Genomic DNA, 18,156 nt, shown 5'->3' on the forward strand with positions numbered 1-18,156 from the left:
TCTCCAAAGTAAGGCTAAAATTACGTAAATCCTTAAAATCAGTCCCTGAAATAAATATTCATTGGTACTGTCGTTGTTCTAAATAACTCATTTTAGGAGTTAGTAATCTAACTGATGCTTCTTATTACTTGAGTACTTCATACACATTTCCTTAGTTTCCTTTCACTTTTTAAAAATTATAGATTCCTTTAATATCTCTGATCTCTTATGAGTTTATCCTTTTACTAATTTTGTGTCTAATTTTGTCTTTTCAGGTGAGGTATATCTGTTCAGCTCTGGGTTGTCGCCAATGGGATAGTGATGAAATGGAACAAGAGGAAGACATCCTGCTTGTACAGCGTACCCAAAAAACTGTTAGAGCTGTCGGACCTCGCAGTGGCAATGAGAAGTGTGTATTCAGATAGTATTGCTGTTGGTATTGTTTAGAAATACACCTAATACCAAAATTTATCAGACTTCTGTTTTTGGAAATTTTTGACTAGTTTGTTGCCTTAAAAGCATATTATTCTTTTTTTTTTTTGAGATGGAGTCTTGCTCTGTCACCCAGGCTTGAGTGCAGTGGCGCGATATTGGCTCACTGCAGCCTCCGCCTCCTGGGTTCAAGCGATTCTCCTGCCTTAGCCTCCCGAGTACCTGGGATTACAGGCACGTGCCACCACACCCAGCTAATTTTTGTATTTTTAGTAGAGATGGGATTTCACCATGTTGGCCAGGCTGGTGTCAAACTCCCAACGTCAGGTGATCCAATGTGGGCCCTAAAATAAAAATGATTTCATGTTTATTAACAAATTCTGAACTGAACTTCTCACCATATGCTTCAGGATGTGGTAACCACAGGGGTTCTCATATGACGACTATTTATTAGTTTAGTCTCAGGTTAATGATTTTTTTTTTTTTTTTTTTTTTTTGAGACAGAGTTTCACTCTTGTTGCCTAGGCTGGAGTGCAATGGCATGATCTCAGCTCACCACAGTATCTGCCTACCAGGTTCAAGCGATTCTCCTGCCTTAGCCTCCCAAGTAGCTGGGATTATAGGCATGTGCCACCATGCCTGGCTAATTTTGTATTTTTAGTAGAGATGGGGTTTCTCCACATTGGTTAGACTGGTCTCGAACTCCCAGCCTTAGGTGATCCACCCACCTCAGCCTCCCAAAGTGCTGGGATTTCAGGTGTGAGCCATAGCACCCGGCCTAATGATATTTTTTATAGCAATCTCATCCCTCGAAGTTCTTTGAATACAGAAAGATGCTAAGAGAAAATTGATGTGTTTCTTTGAGCTTGAACCTATTTGACTCTCTAATTATGTCTAGTAGGTAGTTTCATAGTTTGTCTGATTATCCCAATTTAAAAAAAATAATTTTACTCAATTTTCTTGAACTATTAAAACATTTCTTTAGCCTAATTCCTTTCTGTTCCCTTCTTTAAATAATGAATGCCCTTATGTAATTTTTATATTTAAATATGTGATTAAAAAATGTGATACCTAGATTGGATATGTTGATCCTACATCAAATGCTTGATTTTTTTTAAACCTAATATTTAAGTTTCAAATTGCCTATATAGTAAAAATAACTTTAGATTCCATCTTTATCTTTTGAAAATGAACCAGACTTTAGGGTTTTCTCTGATCCAATGCAATGTAATTCAGTTTCTTTTCCTGAAAACTGTTTTCTCAAACTCAGTTAAGAATGCATTTATTCTTTCAACTTTGGACTATGAATAGGGCTTTGCATTTGCAGACAACTTGACCTTCTTTATCCTGACTGGATTTTGTTTTTTAAGTGTTTGAGTGCTTACTGGGAGCTCAGCTACCATAGCAGCAGATGTCCAACTTAACAGAATTTTGAGTTACCAGAATAGGAAGGATCTGGGTTTCTAAGATCCATGATTCTTTAAAATATAATTATTTCCATAAATGTCAGAATTCTTAACTATGCCCTTTTATATCTAAGTGATAAGACACTATACTCTCAGTAGTTGAGTGATTTTTCAATTTACTAATTATAGAGGAAACCTTATTACTGCCACTTTATGGATAAAACTACTGAAACTTACTTAGGAAAGGGTAAATGACTTGCCACATCTTGTTCAGTGGAGATCCAAGATTGGGGCTGAGGAGGTATGACCTTCACAGGTTTGGTATCCTGGATCACATTGCCTTTTTGAGGCCATGTTTTAGTGTGAATTTAAGACTGGTTCATTCATCTTGACTTTTACAGTGGTTTATGAGGGCATAATTTTGCTGTAGTTAAATGAAATGTATCCTGCCTTTAATCAAGAGGTAAGGCAGACTGTGTGCTACCTCATTTTAAGGTGACATTGATGTGTTTTGGGAAAATCACTCTGATGTAGAAGTACAAACATTTGTAAATTTTTGAGAGAAAATCTGTCCCTTAGCTGTTGTAAGGGACACATCAGTCAGTCCACAACCCTCAAAACCATTGTGTCTGAAGGGTCAGAACAAAGTTCTTGTGGGCCCTCTTGTGGCGTGAATCAGCGGAGCACTCTTTTCCAGAAGGTTACGTTGACTTGTTCTTTTTCTCATCACATAATTTTAGTATTTGCTTCTTCAATCTAGAAGAATTCTATATTATTTTGTCCCTTTATTTAAATGTAAATTTCTAAAACACACCTTTATAAATTTAAGGTGGAATTTCAGTGTTGGCCACTTTGAACTTCGGTATATTCCAGACATGGAAACGAGAGCCGGATTTATTGAAAGCACCTTTAAGCCCAATGAGAACACAGAAGAGTCTAAAATTATTTCAGATGTGGAAGAACAGGAAGCTGCCATAATGGACATAGTGATAAAGGTTTCGGTTGCTGACTGGAAAGTTATGGCATTCAGTAAGAAGGGAGGACATCTGGAATGGGAGTACCAGGTACCTAACATCACTGAGGATTTGTAAATATGGTTCTTCCTCTCCCAGTCTGACCAAACTTATTGATCGGGTGGAACGAAATTACTACTACTTGGGGCTCTCAGCTTGTTCTCTGTGCTTTTAGAAATTTGTGATTTTAAATGGTATTTTATGGGTTGGAACTACATAACTACTGCTTGAATTATTTAAGACCTTTTTTCCATTTTTGTTTAGTTTTGTACTCCAATTGCATCTGCCTGGTTACTTAAGGATGGGAAAGTCATTCCCATCAGTCTTTTTGATGATACAAGTTATACATCTAATGATGATGTTTTAGAAGATGAAGAAGACATTGTAGAAGCTGCCAGAGGAGCCACAGAAAACAGTGTTTACTTGGGTGAGTAAATGTATCTTATCTAACGATAGTATACATTGACATCTAGATTGTCTTCTTACACTGTTCCTTCCTACTTCAGGAGTGCCTGTAGTAGTTTTAAATCCTAATATCATCTCTGATTTAGGTTGCCCTTAAGATTTATACTTTGATTTCCATTCCTGCTACTTTTCCATTTGTCCAATTCTGAAATTTGTTTTGTTTTGTTTTGTTTTGTTGGAGATGGAGTTTCACTCTTGTTGTCCAGGCTAGAGTGCGATGGTATGATCTCTGCTCACCACAACCTCTGCCTCCTGGGTTCAAGCGATTCTCCTGCCTCAGCCTCTTGAGTAGCTGGGATTACAGGCACCTGCCACCATGCCCAGCTAATTTTTGTATTTTTAGTAGAGATGGGATTTCACCACATTGGCCAGAATATAGTGCACCTGACCTCAGGTGATCCGCCCACCTCAGCCTCCCAAAGTGCTGGGATTACAGGCGTGAGCCACCGCACCCAGCCCAATTCTGAAATTTTTAATTACTGTCACATACTCTTTTTCTCTGAGATCTATATTAGAAAGGCTTAGAAATATTCTCATTATATAACATGATTTCAAATTACTCATTAGCCCAAGAATGGTGCCATGCACCTGTAATCCTGGCTACTCCAGAGGCTGAGATGGGAGGATCTCTTGACCCCTGGAGTTAGAGGCTACCCCAAACTATAATCATGTCACTGCACTCCTGCCTGGGTGACAGGACAACACTCTATCTGTTTATATATGAGGATCGCTTGACCTCTGGAGTTAGAGGCTACCCCAAACTATAATCATGTCACTGCACTCCTGCCTGGGTGACAGGACAACACTCTATCTGTTTATATATATATAATTGTTTATATGTAATTACATATATGTATTACATATATAATTATTTATATGTAATTACATATAAAATATACTTATATAGCTAGTTATATATCCTCAAAGTCTATAATTTCCTGTATTTGTATTTGCATCCTTATTAGTTTGTGCCCCTCCCCTCTTTAAGATTAGGTTTATTTCTTTTTTATCAGTGCATCTATACAACTGATCTAAAAAATAAAATTCTGGTGTGCTTCTGGGCAATTGAAAGCCTTTAATATTATAAATTTTGAAAACTCTTGAATCTAATTATTTGAATTAGTCTGTCATCAAATACTTATAAAATTCTTTAAGCTCTGACAATGTGCCACCCACCTGTCGGTTTGAATGCAAAGCAAAGCAAGAATTTGTATGTTGTTATTTGTATTTGTTATTTGTATGTTGAATTTGTATGTTGTTAATTGTCATGTGTATTTTGATAGTATTTAACTGAATTGTTAGCAATATTTCTAGAATTTAGGTAAACTTTCTTGGGAAAGTTACTTAGCCTAAGCTGTTTGTTTTGTGAGAGTACAGTGACTTCCTGTCCTTGAATTTTTCTACTGGAACAGTTTTCCTGTGTTATTGAAAAGGTGCTATTATTCAGTGAGAAATATCATATGGACCTTGTGTGTAACTTTCCCTCCCTGTTTTTGTTGAATATCTGTTGAGTTTATCTTTGAATGCTTCAAGCATGTTTCTTCTTTGACAAGAGTTCTGTAGTATATGTAGAAATAACTGGAATTAATGAATTTTATTTAATTAAAAACCTTTTTTAAAAAATCAATGCATAATGGACAATGTTCTGGATGATTCAGGAATGTATAGAGGCCAGCTTTATCTGCAGTCATCAGTCAGAATTTCGGAAAAGTTTCCTACAAGTCCCAAGGCTTTGGAATCTGTCAATAATGAAAACGCAATTATTCCTTTGCCAACAATCAAATGGAAACCCTTAATTCGTAAGTGAATTGTAAACTTTTCTAAATACCATTAGCGTTCAGAGACCTAATCCTGACTGTCTTTGCCCTAGTTTTGAATACTGCAAAGATAAGAACTGTTATATACTTTTATTGGTAAACCATCGTGGTATTTCAGATGTTAATAATGAATTTTTATTATCATTTAGGGCATTATTTCTTGGAAGCAGCAGTTGCTTCTATAAGTGTTAATAAAATATTTCTCTATACAACTTAGAAAAACTCTTAATCATTCGCTGACCATGCCAAAGTAACATTTAACTCTTAATGTATTTATATTAAGACCATTTAGGCAAAAGTTCTCTGGCTAGCACATCATATTCTTTGAGACATGAATGAATAGAAATCAAATACTGGGCACCTACTTCTTTCATTATCTTTCTATACCTTGTACGTGTTTTTTACTACATATATCATGTCATATTTTAATTGTTTGTTTAAATGACTCAGATTCTCTGTAAGACTGTGTGCTTTTCAAAGGCAAGAGTCCTGGGCCATTTGTTTAACTTATATGTTTGAACTGAATTATGGTTGAATATCAGTTTATTCAATTAATGAGCACATGCCTTTTTATTCAAGTCATAACAGATAAGATTTAAGAAATATTATTATTAATAAAATAATTATTTTATTTTAGATTCTCCTTCCAGAACTCCTGTCTTGGTAGGATCTGATGAATTTGACAAATGTCTTAGTAATGATAAGTTTTCTCATGAAGAATATAGTAATGGCGCACTTTCAATCTTGCAGTATCCATATGGTAAGTGAAAATACTGAGATTTATTTTATTTTTTAATTTGAAATTAATTAATAGAATTCAAATGAAGAAAAGTCGATTAGAATATAGAAAATAAAATATCTTGGGAGACAATTTCATGAATTATTACTAAGTATACAAGCTTCAAAGTTAAGTTGCCAGGGTTCAGATCCCATGTTTGCCACATACTAGATTGGGCACATCTAACTCCCTGTGTCTCACTTTCTTTATCTGTAAAATTAGAATAATAATCCTAATATCTATGTATTAAGTTGTTGTGAGGCCTAAATGAGATAATGCATGCAAAGTCTCAGTTAACATCATGCGTGTCACATAGTGTCAATAAACATTGGTTCTCGTTATTAGCTCTTCTTTATCAGCCTATATTATGTAGGCTGTATAGTAGCCTGTATAATGAAGAAAATGTGTTTTTCATAAAACCACATGAAAATGATGCACAAGTAGGTTATTTTAATTTCTTACTCAGACAAGAGAAATTAATGCAAAAGTCAAGAATAGGTGAAATTTGGCATGAAATACATTTCTATTTAGTAAGCAATTTTTTGAAGTTAGGATATATTCAGGTATGAAAGCCTTTTAAAAAGTTGTGTAATTAACAAGTCCTCAAATTTGTATCAGGTAAACACACAGACTCCTCATCAGTTACCCTAGATGTTAGCACTGGAAAGTTATTATATAAGTTAAATTGATTAAAAAACAAATGAAAAAACAGCTCTGAACTAGAAACAGCAGCCTTTATCTTTTTCTTTTTTTTTTTTTTTTTTTTTTTTGAGACGGAGTCTCGCTCTGTCACCCAGGCTGGAGTGCGGTGGCACGATCTCGGCTCACTACAACCTCCGCCTCCTGGGTTCAAGCGATTCTTTTACCTCATTCTCCCAAGTAGCTGGGACTACAGGCGCCCGCCACCATGCCCAGCTAATTTTTGTATTTTTAGTAGAGACGGGGTTTCACCATATTGGCTAGGCTGGTCTCAAATTCCTGACCTCATGATCCACCCGCCTCGGCCTCTCAAAGTGCCTGGATTACAGGTGTGAGCCACCGCGCCCGGCCCCTTTATCTTGATATTGATCAAAAGACAAGGTAGGCTGGGCGCAGTTTCCCAGCCCTTTGGGAGGCCGAGGCTGGCGGATCACTTGAGGTCAGGAGTTCAAGACCAGCCTGGCCAACATGGTGAAACCCCGTCTTTACTAAAAATACAAAAATTAGCCAGGCATTGTGGTACATGTCTGTAGTCCCAGCTACTCAGGAGGCTGAGGCAGGAGGATCACCTGAGTCCAGGAGATAGAGGTTGCAGTGAGGCAAGATCACTGCACTCCAGCCTGGGCAACAGAGCAAAACCCTGTCTCAAAAAAAAAAAATAAAAAAAGACAAGGTAAAAGAGAATTGTGTAATCTGAGCACATAGTACAAAATGGAAGACAAAAAAAGACAGGCTATTTTTCTGGGGCAGACTCATTTTGGCAGCCTAAAGTGAACCAAACAGCATGGATGTTTTCCTTTCATTTTGTGAAGAATGATTGGTGGTAAAATTTGGTATTTTAGGCCGGGCGCGGTGGCTCAAGCCTGTAATCCCAGCACTTTGGGAGGCCGAGACGGGCAGATCACGAGGTCAGGAGATCGAGACCATCCTGGCTAACACAGTGAAACCCCGTCTCTACTAAAAAATACAAAAAACTAGCCGGGCGAGGTGGCGGGCGCCTGTAGTCCCAGCTACTCGGGAGGCTGACCAGGAGAATGGCGTAGACCCGGGAGGCGGAGCTTGCAGTGAGCTGAGATCCGGCCACTGCACTCCAGCCTGGGCAACAGAGCGAGACTCCGTCTCCAAAAAAAAAAAAATTTGGTATTTTATTGATAACCAAGCAAAAGGAAAGCTAAAAATACCCTGAAGGAAGATTGAGTATTAATTCTTGTATTTAAATAATTGAATTATTAATGAGGTTATGAATGGAGTAGCCCTTAAGATTGTTTCTGATATTATTACTTAATATAAAGAAAATTTAGTATGCTTATAGGATAAAGGAAAATGTCTATTTACTGGAGAAAAATGAGACAAATTATGATGTTTAAAATATGTTAAAGAAGACAGACAAAAGGAATTAGTGTGATCAGTCATAGGAAAATAGATAAATTGTAATAGTTAAAGATGGGCCTATTTTCGATTGCCTTTTAAAAAAAACCATTTTAATGTTTCTATTTGAAGATAATGGTTATTATCTACCGTACTACAAGAGGGAAAGGAACAAACGAAGCACACAGATTACAGTCAGATTCCTCGACAACCCAAATTACAACAAGAATATCCGCAAAAAGGATCCTGTTCTCCTCTTACACTGGTGGAAAGAAATAGTTGCAACGATTTTGTTTTGTATCATAGCAACAACGTTTATTGTGCGCAGGCTTTTCCACCCTCATCCTCACAGGGTAAGTAAGAATCATGGTTGCTTACTCTCTGGTTTCCACTTCCCCACCTCCCATTTGCTTCTCAACCATGGCAGTCTGGCTTCCATCCCTACTGCTCCACCAAAGCTACTCTTGCCAAAGGTCTCAGTGATCTTCCTTGTGTTAAATGTAATGGACATTTTTCAGTCCTTATCTAACTGAACCTCTTTGTATTTGACACTGTTGAGCATCTCCCTTTGACCTTTCTTGCCTGACTTCCTTGACACCATGCTCTCCTGGTCTCCTTGGGTGTGATGTGGATGCTTCAGGACCTGATCTTTCTCATCCTCTCAGTATTGTTGGTATTCCTCAGGGCTCCCTCTTTTCACTGTTCATCCCACAAACTCTCCTTGGATGGTCTTCCCTACTTTCCCAGCTCCAATCTTCTTATATACTAATGGTTCCCAAATCTGTTTCTCTGGAACAGCTATCTAGTAAGTGCTACACAGGCACTTCAAATGAGCCATATCTCAGACTGTCCTGATTTCCACTCCCATTCCCCTCCCCAGCCTATTCTAGCATTTTTCTCTCTCAAAGAAATGTACTGCCATATGCAGTCACCAAAGCCGTGAATCATTTTTCTCTCCCTTGTCAGTCACCAAGTTCTGTCAAATCCTTCCTCCTAGATGTCTTCATATTTTTCTTCTTCTATGTGTCAGTTTTCATTTCCCCAGCACAAATACCATCATCACACCTCTCCTGAATCACTGAAATAGCCTCTAACTGGCCTCTGTGCCCCTAGTCCTGAGGCTTTCTGCAGTCCGTTCTCTACACCCTAACTCTAGCTGCATTTCTGGGCTTAAAAACCTCTAATACCTGACCTTTCTCCCCATTGTTGTTAGGCTCAAGTCCAGCCTCCTTAGAACATGCAAGATTCTGAATGATTCATACCCTGGCTGCTCATGTCCCGTCCTTCACTGGTACCCTAATCCCTTCCTCCCCTCCGCCATGCTCAGCCACTAGACTGAGCTTCTTTCAGTCTTCCCTGTAGACCATGCTCTCGCTGAGCCTGGTAGTGCTCATCTGTCTAACCTTGCCTTGGAACCTTGTTCCCTACCTCCTCTCCCTTCCCTCTCAAATAATTAACTCCCGGGTAATATCTTTTAGTTTGAAATTAGTTGACACGCCCCCCTGGGAAGTCATCTTTAACCTCCTATTTCTGAGTTAGATTTCCTGCCTGTGTTTACGCTCTGTACTCCCCTTACTAGAGTATTTACTAAAATATTTAATAGGTAATTCCTAATTTCTCTCTCTACCTCTAGACTGTACATTCTTTTTTTTTTTTTTTTTCAGAGACAGGGTCTCACTCTTCTCACTCTGTCACTGAAGCTGGAGTGCAGTGGCACAATTTTGGCTCACTGCAACCTCCGCCTCCCAGGTTCAAGCAATTCTTGTGCTTCAGCCTCCCAAGTAGCTGAAACTATTGGCATGTGCCACCACACCTCGCTAATTTTTGTATTTTTTGTAGAGATGGGGGTTTTGTCATGTTGGTCAGGCTGGTCTCAAACTCCTGGCCTCAAGTAATCTGCTCGCCTCCGCTTCCCACAGTGTTGGGATTACAGGCATGGGCCACCACACCTGGCCTAGACTGAACATTCTTAAGGACAAGGACTAGTCTACACTGTTTACCACCATCTCCTTAGCCCCTTACACAGTGCCTGGCACATAATTGGAGCTCAGTAAAGATATGTTGAAAGAATCAGTGACTAAACAGGTGGCCCACAGTGCCCCCATGTGACCATAATAATTATTAATATCCTCTAGGAGATGTTGGTAAAGAAACATTGCCTAATTTAATTTCCTGTTATGAAAAGCATTTTTAATGCAATTTGTGAAATTGGTTGGGAAAGAAATCACTCTAGTTTTTTTTTGTTGTTATTGTTATTGGGTTTTTTGTTTGTTTGCTTTTTTTCCTACCTCATTTTGTCAAAAGAAATCACTCTAGTCTTGCCCAGGAGTTTGCGTTTATGCTTACATGTGTGCACTGTCTTTCTCTTTATATCTAGTTATATATCATGCTGTACATATGACATACCCACATTATAAAGAAACAAAATCCCCTCAAATACTGGAGGGATAGCAATGGGAAGATAAAGTTTTTTTCTTTTGTAATAAAGCAAAATGCTGCATTTTGTTTTCATAATGCTTTTATTTTTCTTGATGCTACTTGTGTATCTTTCAGTGTTGTTTATTTTATAACCAAAATCGTTAGCTAACTTCAGTTCAGCTTTGTACTGGTAGTGATTTTGTTTTTCACCTTATCAGCAAAGGAAGGAGTCTGAAACTCAGTGTCAAACTGAAAATAAATATGATTCTGTAAGTGGTGAAGCCAATGACAGTAACTGGAATGACATAAAAAACTCTGGATATGTATCACGGTAAGAGTCTTATAAAATACAGCCATTTGAATCAAAGAAGAAATGACCTAAGATCTTGTTTAAATTTTTTAATGTGTAGATACCTAGAAAAATAAAACGTAGACTTAACCCTCAATAAATAAATAAATTCAAGTAACTTAAATGTATTAAAAGTGGTATATACCCTAAGAAAGATAAAAATAGAGTGTTACAGGAGTTTAGAATTTCAGCTACCAAATTAAGTTCTTATTCAAGTAACTTAGTTATTTAGGGCCTACTATGTACTAGGATTAGCATTTATAGTACCAGATAATAATTACTATGTTTATAAGATGTGATATAAGTCTCCACATGTTTCTGAATCCTCATTTATTTTCATTGTTTTATCTGTAATAGGAAGTAGAAATATAGGGAAAAACACTAATAGAACAGATAGTTTTTAAAAGCAGAAGGGGGAGATGGATTAGCTAAAAGTAGACAGTTTAAATAAAAGTAAAATAAAAGTAGAGAAGCTATTACAATCTCTCAAGTATAAAATGTAACCTTTGATGCATTGTGGTAACTATAAATGGTGTCATGGTCTATTTTTCGTATTACATGGATTATACCTACTTTTCTCTTTGTCTTGATAGCATACTTCTTATCACTTTAGTGATATGGGGACAAGGAAAAGACGTGGAACTATACTGCTTAATATCTAGGGTAATGATTTTATGGCAGAAAAGATTGAAAATAATAGATAAATATGTATATTAGGGCCCTCCAAGGAAACAGAAACGACAAGATGTGCATATATACCTTATACATAGGCATATATCTATATATATCTACTTCTATATAGATAGAGATGCACAAGCATATTCACAACAAATTAAGGAAATACTTGTGATAATTACAGTCCTCATTTTTGCCACCTGTCATGTGGTCACAGCTGGTATTTATAAGTACCTTCTTCCCCTGTCTATCCCATATTCCCTTTCCCATCAGAGAACACCTCAGCTGGTTGTAATTCTTTATTTGGTGACCCAAATCCACAGTCCTGAAGGGTCTTGGGAGACTGGTAGTTCTGCCTGGATTGAATTGTTACAGTTTTCCATTGATTTTAATCACAAGGCACGATGATACAAAGAGATCCCTAAGGGATTTCATGTGTTCCAGACCTACTCTTTCTTACACCTCCACTGTGAAGCAATACTCCAGTTTCCCCTTGGTAGTCAGGATCAGTCACCCAGCCAGCACAGTAGCTGTCTTCTTTGTTGATTCAAAGGCATGAGGAGTTCAAAGTTGCTGTTGTATCTCCTGGTGGAAGTGTTCCTCTCTCTTAGACGAAGACCTCTAGGCCAGCCAAACATAAGTTCACAGGAACAGGAAGCAAAAATGTTGCTAATAGATCACTAGGGGGTAATGGTGGGTGATGCCACTCCCATTTCCATTCCTTGATCCCTGGACCTGTACATACTGGCTATGGGAGAAACCATGCTACAATATATTAGACACTGATTCAGAGCATATACAGCTTTCTGGAGAACCTTCCCCTAGCCCTGCAAGGCACCTACCTGGCAGTGTAATGGAGTCTTCAAAAGGCCATTCTACCTTTCTATCAAACCAGCTGCTTCAGGATGATGGGGAGCAGGTAAAAACAGTCAATTTCACAAACAAAGCAAAATTTACTAGGTGATTAACAAATGCTAAAGGCTACTTTAATACCCTTGCTAATAAAAATACTAATATGTCAGTGACTGTCAACACCAGCAGGCAGTGAGAGAAAGAATAAAGAATCCAGGCCGGGCGCGGTGGCTCAAGCCTGTAATCCCAGCACTTTGGGAGGCCGAGACGGGCGGATCATGAGGTCAGGAGATCGAGACCATCCTGGCTAACACGGTGAAACCCCGTCTCTACTAAAAAATACAAAAAACTAGCCGGGCGAAGTGGCGGGTGCCTGTAGTCCCAGCTACTCGGGAGGCTGAGGCAGGAGAATGGCGTGAACCCGGGAGGCGGAGCTTGCAGTGAGCTGAGATCCGGCCACTGCACTCCAGCCTGGGTGACAGAGCAAGACTCCGTCTCAAAAAAAAAAAAGAATCCAACAACTCCCACGAGGTAGTCTACTACTGAAGTCATTCATTGTTCATTAAACATTTATTCTGAACAGCTGTGTGCAGGACAATAATTCAGGCTTTGGGAGAATTAAAAGACCACTCCTATCCTGGAGAAACTTAAAGTCTATAAGAAAGATACTACTGGGTAAAACAAACATATAAGAAGAAAGTCATGAACCAAATCACTAAATCTGTGATGATCTAGGAGGGCATCATAAGTGAAGTCATATTTGAACTGAATTTTAAATTGTGAGAGTTCGGCAAGTAGAGATGAGGTTTGGGGAGTAGAATAAATGCGGTATCATGAATAAAGATGTATTTGTCAGGCTGTTGTCAAGAAAATTAGAATAATATACTCAAAACTGAATTAGACTTAAGTCAGTTTTTCTTTAACTTTATTCAATATGAAGAATGCAGCTCTTGAGTCTTTTTTTTTTTTTGTATGGGAGTTCTATAGAATACCTAATGTTTTTAGGTGGCAACGATGTTCTAAGCACTGTTAAGAATATAATCTCTGCATTCAGTCATGAGTTCAAATCCCACCTCTGTCATTTATCAGCTGACAACTTAGGCAAGATGATACTTACATTTCTAGGGTCTGTAATAACATAAGGGTGTTACTCTTTTTAGAAGATAATCCATTTTTATATAGGTGTTTTCCTTAATATAGGAAGATAATTCAGTTGGCCCTCCAGGAGTAGGATATGAACTTTGTGGGCTTTTGCATTTGGGGAGATTGATTTGTACTGAGGTACCTTGACTGGCTATTTTTAGGAATACAGATTATTACTCTTCATTTTCTATGAAAGGAATTGGCCCATGGAACGTTGAAATCTATTGCTTCTCCTTAATTCCATGCTTTAACCAGCTGAGGCAACTACTAAATTAATAAGTATGTAAGTCATAAAGTAATTAACTTACCCTTATAAGGGATATCAGACATAATCTAATTTATTCATTTATTAATTCATGCATTTATTCAACAGACGTTTGTTAGACTTTCGGTTTGTCAAGTAGTGCCCACCCTTTGGAAATACAAAGAGAAACAAGAATGGTTTTCTGCATTCACAGCCCCCACAATACAGTGGCGGTGGGAGAAGGGAGCGGCTTACAAATAATTGCAAAAAATTAAGGTTAAGTTTAAATACTTCAAAGTATTGTGTGAAGAGTGTTATGGGAATGTTGAGACAGGAGTCTAAGAAAGCCTTACAGAGGTGGTGAGACGAGCAGAATCAAAGAAGAATAGGGTTCATTAAGCGCACAGAGGAAGGCCATCCCAGTGGAGCAGACAGCAGAAGCAAAACCTTGAATTGTGAGAGAGCATGGTGCAAATTGACTGGATTGTACAGTGCAGGTCAGTGAAGTCAGCACTAAAGGGAGAAAAAGCCTGCTTAGTGGAGGCCCCTGTGAGTGACAGATGGTGAGTTGGCTTCTGTCTGACTTGGTACCTCCAGTGGTAAGTACACTGACTCATGAGGCAACCCAACCCATGTCAGCTTTGGTTCCTAGGAAGGTTTATGGCTAAAATAGTACCTGGGTAAAATAGGATTGATTAAATTTTTCCCATAAAATTTACAGGTAATTAGCTAAGATAAAACCACATTTTCTGTAATTGAGTACAAAATGTTACAGAATGTAAAAGATACGAGAATTAGGAATATGATATTTTGGTAGATGATAGGAAGTATTGGACAGCACACATCAGTGGTGCAATAGCTGTAAGAACAAGTGATTCCCAATTAAACACATCTTTTTTATTTTTAATTTTTTTCTAGGAAATGTAAGAATGTGTTTGCTTCATTTATACAAACAGAAGAACTAAAAATGCGTTAATCAAATTATACTATTTATTAAGATGAGTTCTATGAGTTTATACATTTTTATGTGTCATAAGATTGAACTGATTTTCACCTTACCACAAAATTTGGAACTATTGCAAACCTTTATAAATTTTACCTCTTTTTAAAGATATCTAACTGATTTTGAGCCAATTCAGTGCCTGGGACGTGGTGGCTTTGGAGTTGTTTTTGAAGCTAAAAACAAAGTAGATGACTGCAATTATGCTATCAAGAGGATCCGTCTGCCCAATAGGTAATGGGTGGTACCTTTAGTAAATTGAAATCAGCACAGTGTGATCTAATCTCATGGGTAAAATATCCTTCTTACTGTACTCTGTAAACACCATAGAAAACACAGTTTCAGACCTTTCAAATCTTAGGTTCTAAGTGCTGCCAATTAACCAGCTGTCTAAAAGTTGTTATCTATATAGGTTGCTTTCTATCTACTTTTAAAATATGCCCTTGTTTTTTATTATTAACTCAGGACTTTCGTTTAGTGGCTTATAATAACTAGACTTCAATAAATTGCAGCATTTTAAAATATTCTATATTTTTGTGTAAATAAGGAAAAGTACTAGAACAAAAACATTTGAATTATATTGTCTCTATCCGGTAATAACTATTATTAGCACTTTAGAGTATATCCTTTTGATTTTGTTTTCTGGTCATAAATTTACCTAACTGGTAGCCAGTTGCCAGTACTGTACAGTTTTGTCTGTTGCTTTCTTCTTCATATCCTCTATGTTTTTCATGTTATTAAGAGTATTTTGGCTGGGCACGGTGGCTCATGCCTGTAATCCCAGCACTTTGGGAGGCCAAGGCGGGCGGATCACAAGGTCAGGAGATCCAGACCATCCTGGCAAACGTAGTGAAACCCCGTCTCTACTAAAAATACAAAAAAATTAGCCAGGCGTGGTGGCGGGCACCGGTAGTCCCAGCTACTCGGGAGGCTGAGGCAGGAGAATGGCGTGAATCTGGGAGGTGGAGCTTGCAGTGAGCTGAGATCGCGCCACTGCACTCCAGCCTGGGCGACAGAGCGAGACTCCATCTCAAAAAAAAAACAAAAAAATTTTTTATTAGAATCCTAAAGTATATTAAAAGTATTTTATGGCTTGGTAATAGTCCATTTAATACACGTGCTATATTTTGTTTAACCATTTCTTATTGTTAAACAATGTGGTTTCTAATTTGTAACAATTAGAAATAACTTTACCATAAAAAAAAAACTTTGCAATATTCATCTTTTTATGTACATTTTGACAATTTCTGTTTCCTTAGGATAGATTCCTAGAAGTGTGATTTCTGGCTCAGAACAGTGTGATGCTTAAGATGATAGGCTTCCAGCAATACGGTTTATTCTAACTATGTAGAAGGCTCTTGTTGCTTTTTTTTTTTTTTTTCTTCTCTTTTTTTTTTTTTTTTTTGAGACAGGGTCTCACTCTGTCACCCAGGCTGGACTGCAGATTGCACAGTCTCGGCTCTCTGCAACCTCTGCCTCCCTGGTTCAAGTGATTCTCGTGCTTCAGCCTCCCGAGTAGCTGGGATTACAGACATGCACCACCATACCCAGCCTAATTTTGTATTTTGGTAGAGATGGTGTTTCACTCCTGACCTCAGGTGATCCACCTGCCGTGGCCTCCCAAACTGCTGGGATTACAAGCATGCACCACCATGCCCAGCTAATTTTTGTATTTTTAGTAGAGACAGTATTTCACCGTGTTGGCCAGGCTGGTCTCGAACTCCTGACCTCAAATGATCCACTTGCCTTGCCCTCCCAAAGTGCTGGGATTGCAGGTGTGAGCCACTGTGCCTGGCCTCTTGTTGATTCTAGATTAAATGCACGCTAGTTGTTGTGCTGTCGTCATATCTGGTAGTCGCAGTTTTTTCAAATTCCTGTCTGGTAAGGACAGGAGTTGGGTGGTTTGGGTACTAGGGAACTAATTTTTTCCTTTTGGTAAATAACTTTTGAGTAGTTTAAATATTCATATGTGCCAGGCACTACATAAGCTATAAAAACTAAGGTTTCTGCCCTTAAGAAGCCTGTACCTTTTTGGTGCTTTTGTATGTACACTCAAGTAAATACAATGCAAGAAAGATTTTGACCTTTGCCTTATCTTAGTAAATATTAATAGCTTCTCATGAAGAAGAGCAGATGTGGCCAAAAGGCAGTCAAGTTTCATAAAAATGGTGACATTTGCTCTGGGTGTCAAGAGTAGCCTTTTCCTCAGTAGAAGACAGGTGGGGAGGGATGGCCAAGTGCATGAAATGGCCCGAGCAAAGGCTTTCACAAGCACTTGTAGGTGGTATGGAGAATGGTAAGAGTTCTGGAATAGATGGAACAAAGGGTGAGAATAGGGGAGGATGGAAGAGAGGAAGAAAAGGATAGGTTGGCCAGGCACAGTGGCTCATGCTTGTAATCCCAGCACTTTAGGAGTCCTAGGCGAGTGGATTACTTGAGGCCAGGAGTTCGAGACCAGCCTGACCAACATGACAAAATCTCATCTTTACTAAAAGGCAGGTGGAGGTTACAGTGAGCAGGTGGAGGTACAGAGATCGTATCACTGTTCTCCAGCCTGGGTGACAGAGTGAGACTCTGTCTCAGGCAAAGAAAAAAAAAAAAAAAAAGAGCTTATAGCACCTTAAATGCCAAGCAAAGAAGTTGGGATTTTAAAACTTTATTTTTATGTGCAGTAGGTGCACTTGTAGCATTTATTTCCAGGAAAAAAAAAAAACTGAAATACTTGTATTTTTTAAAATATAGGACTTGTGTGGCCTTTTAGAAGTATACCCCCTAGGCTGGCTGGGCACAGTGGCTCACGCCTGTAATCCCAGCACTTGGGGAGGCCGAGGCAGGTGGATCACCTGAGGTTAGGAGTTTGAGACCGCCTGACCAACATAGTGAAACCCCGTCTCTACTAAAAACACAACATTGGCTGGGTGTGGTGGTGCACATCTGTAACCCAGCTACTCGGGAGGCTGAGGCATGAGAATCACTTGAACCAGGGAGGTGGAGGTGCAGAGAGCCAAGATTGTGCCACTGCACTCCAGCCTGGGTGACAGAGCAAGACCCTGTCTCAAAAAAAAGAAAGAAGTATAACCTAGGCTAACTCATCTGTTTCTAATTTTAGTTTTCAAGAAAAGATCCTATTTTATTATTTTTCTGTTTTCACTATTAGATATGAATATTTCTTCAGATATGAACAGCCTTCAGTGTTGTCTTACTCTCTTTTTCAGGCTAATGTTATTTCTTTAATTTTCCTTTTTTATTGATATATAATACATCTACATATTTTAGGGGTATAAGTCGTATAATTTGTAAAGATCAAATCAGTGCAACTGGAATATCCATCACCTTAAATATTTTCTCTTTCAGGGAATTGGCTCGGGAAAAGGTAATGCGAGAAGTTAAAGCCTTAGCCAAGCTTGAACACCCAGGCATTGTTAGATATTTCAATGCCTGGCTCGAAGCACCACCAGAGAAGTGGCAAGAAAAGATGGATGAAATTTGGCTGAAAGATGCAAGGTAACTAACTTTGT

General features: G+C 38.4%; 1 protein-coding gene across 3 annotated transcripts in view; it reads left to right on the forward strand.

The window, feature by feature from the left end:
* Window positions 1-18,156, forward strand: part of EIF2AK3 (eukaryotic translation initiation factor 2 alpha kinase 3) — an 81,053-nt gene that overhangs the window by 38,073 nt on the left and 24,824 nt on the right. For all 3 annotated transcript variants that reach the window (XR_013402662.1, XM_001094493.5, XM_077959061.1), the window contains exons 4-12: window positions 255-388; window positions 2,647-2,881; window positions 3,095-3,257; window positions 4,954-5,094; window positions 5,750-5,872; window positions 8,090-8,310; window positions 10,594-10,706; window positions 14,750-14,872; window positions 17,993-18,142. Coding sequence is in view for 2 of the 3 variants with exons in the window: in XM_001094493.5 (XP_001094493.4) it covers window positions 255-388; window positions 2,647-2,881; window positions 3,095-3,257; window positions 4,954-5,094; window positions 5,750-5,872; window positions 8,090-8,310; window positions 10,594-10,706; window positions 14,750-14,872; window positions 17,993-18,142 (1,403 nt within the window). In the remaining variant the exon portion in view is untranslated. The remainder of the gene's footprint in view (window positions 1-254; window positions 389-2,646; window positions 2,882-3,094; window positions 3,258-4,953; window positions 5,095-5,749; window positions 5,873-8,089; window positions 8,311-10,593; window positions 10,707-14,749; window positions 14,873-17,992; window positions 18,143-18,156) is intronic.

Source organism: Macaca mulatta, chromosome 13 (assembly GCF_049350105.2).
Source record: "Macaca mulatta isolate MMU2019108-1 chromosome 13, T2T-MMU8v2.0, whole genome shotgun sequence".
NCBI lineage: Eukaryota > Metazoa > Chordata > Mammalia > Primates > Cercopithecidae > Macaca > Macaca mulatta.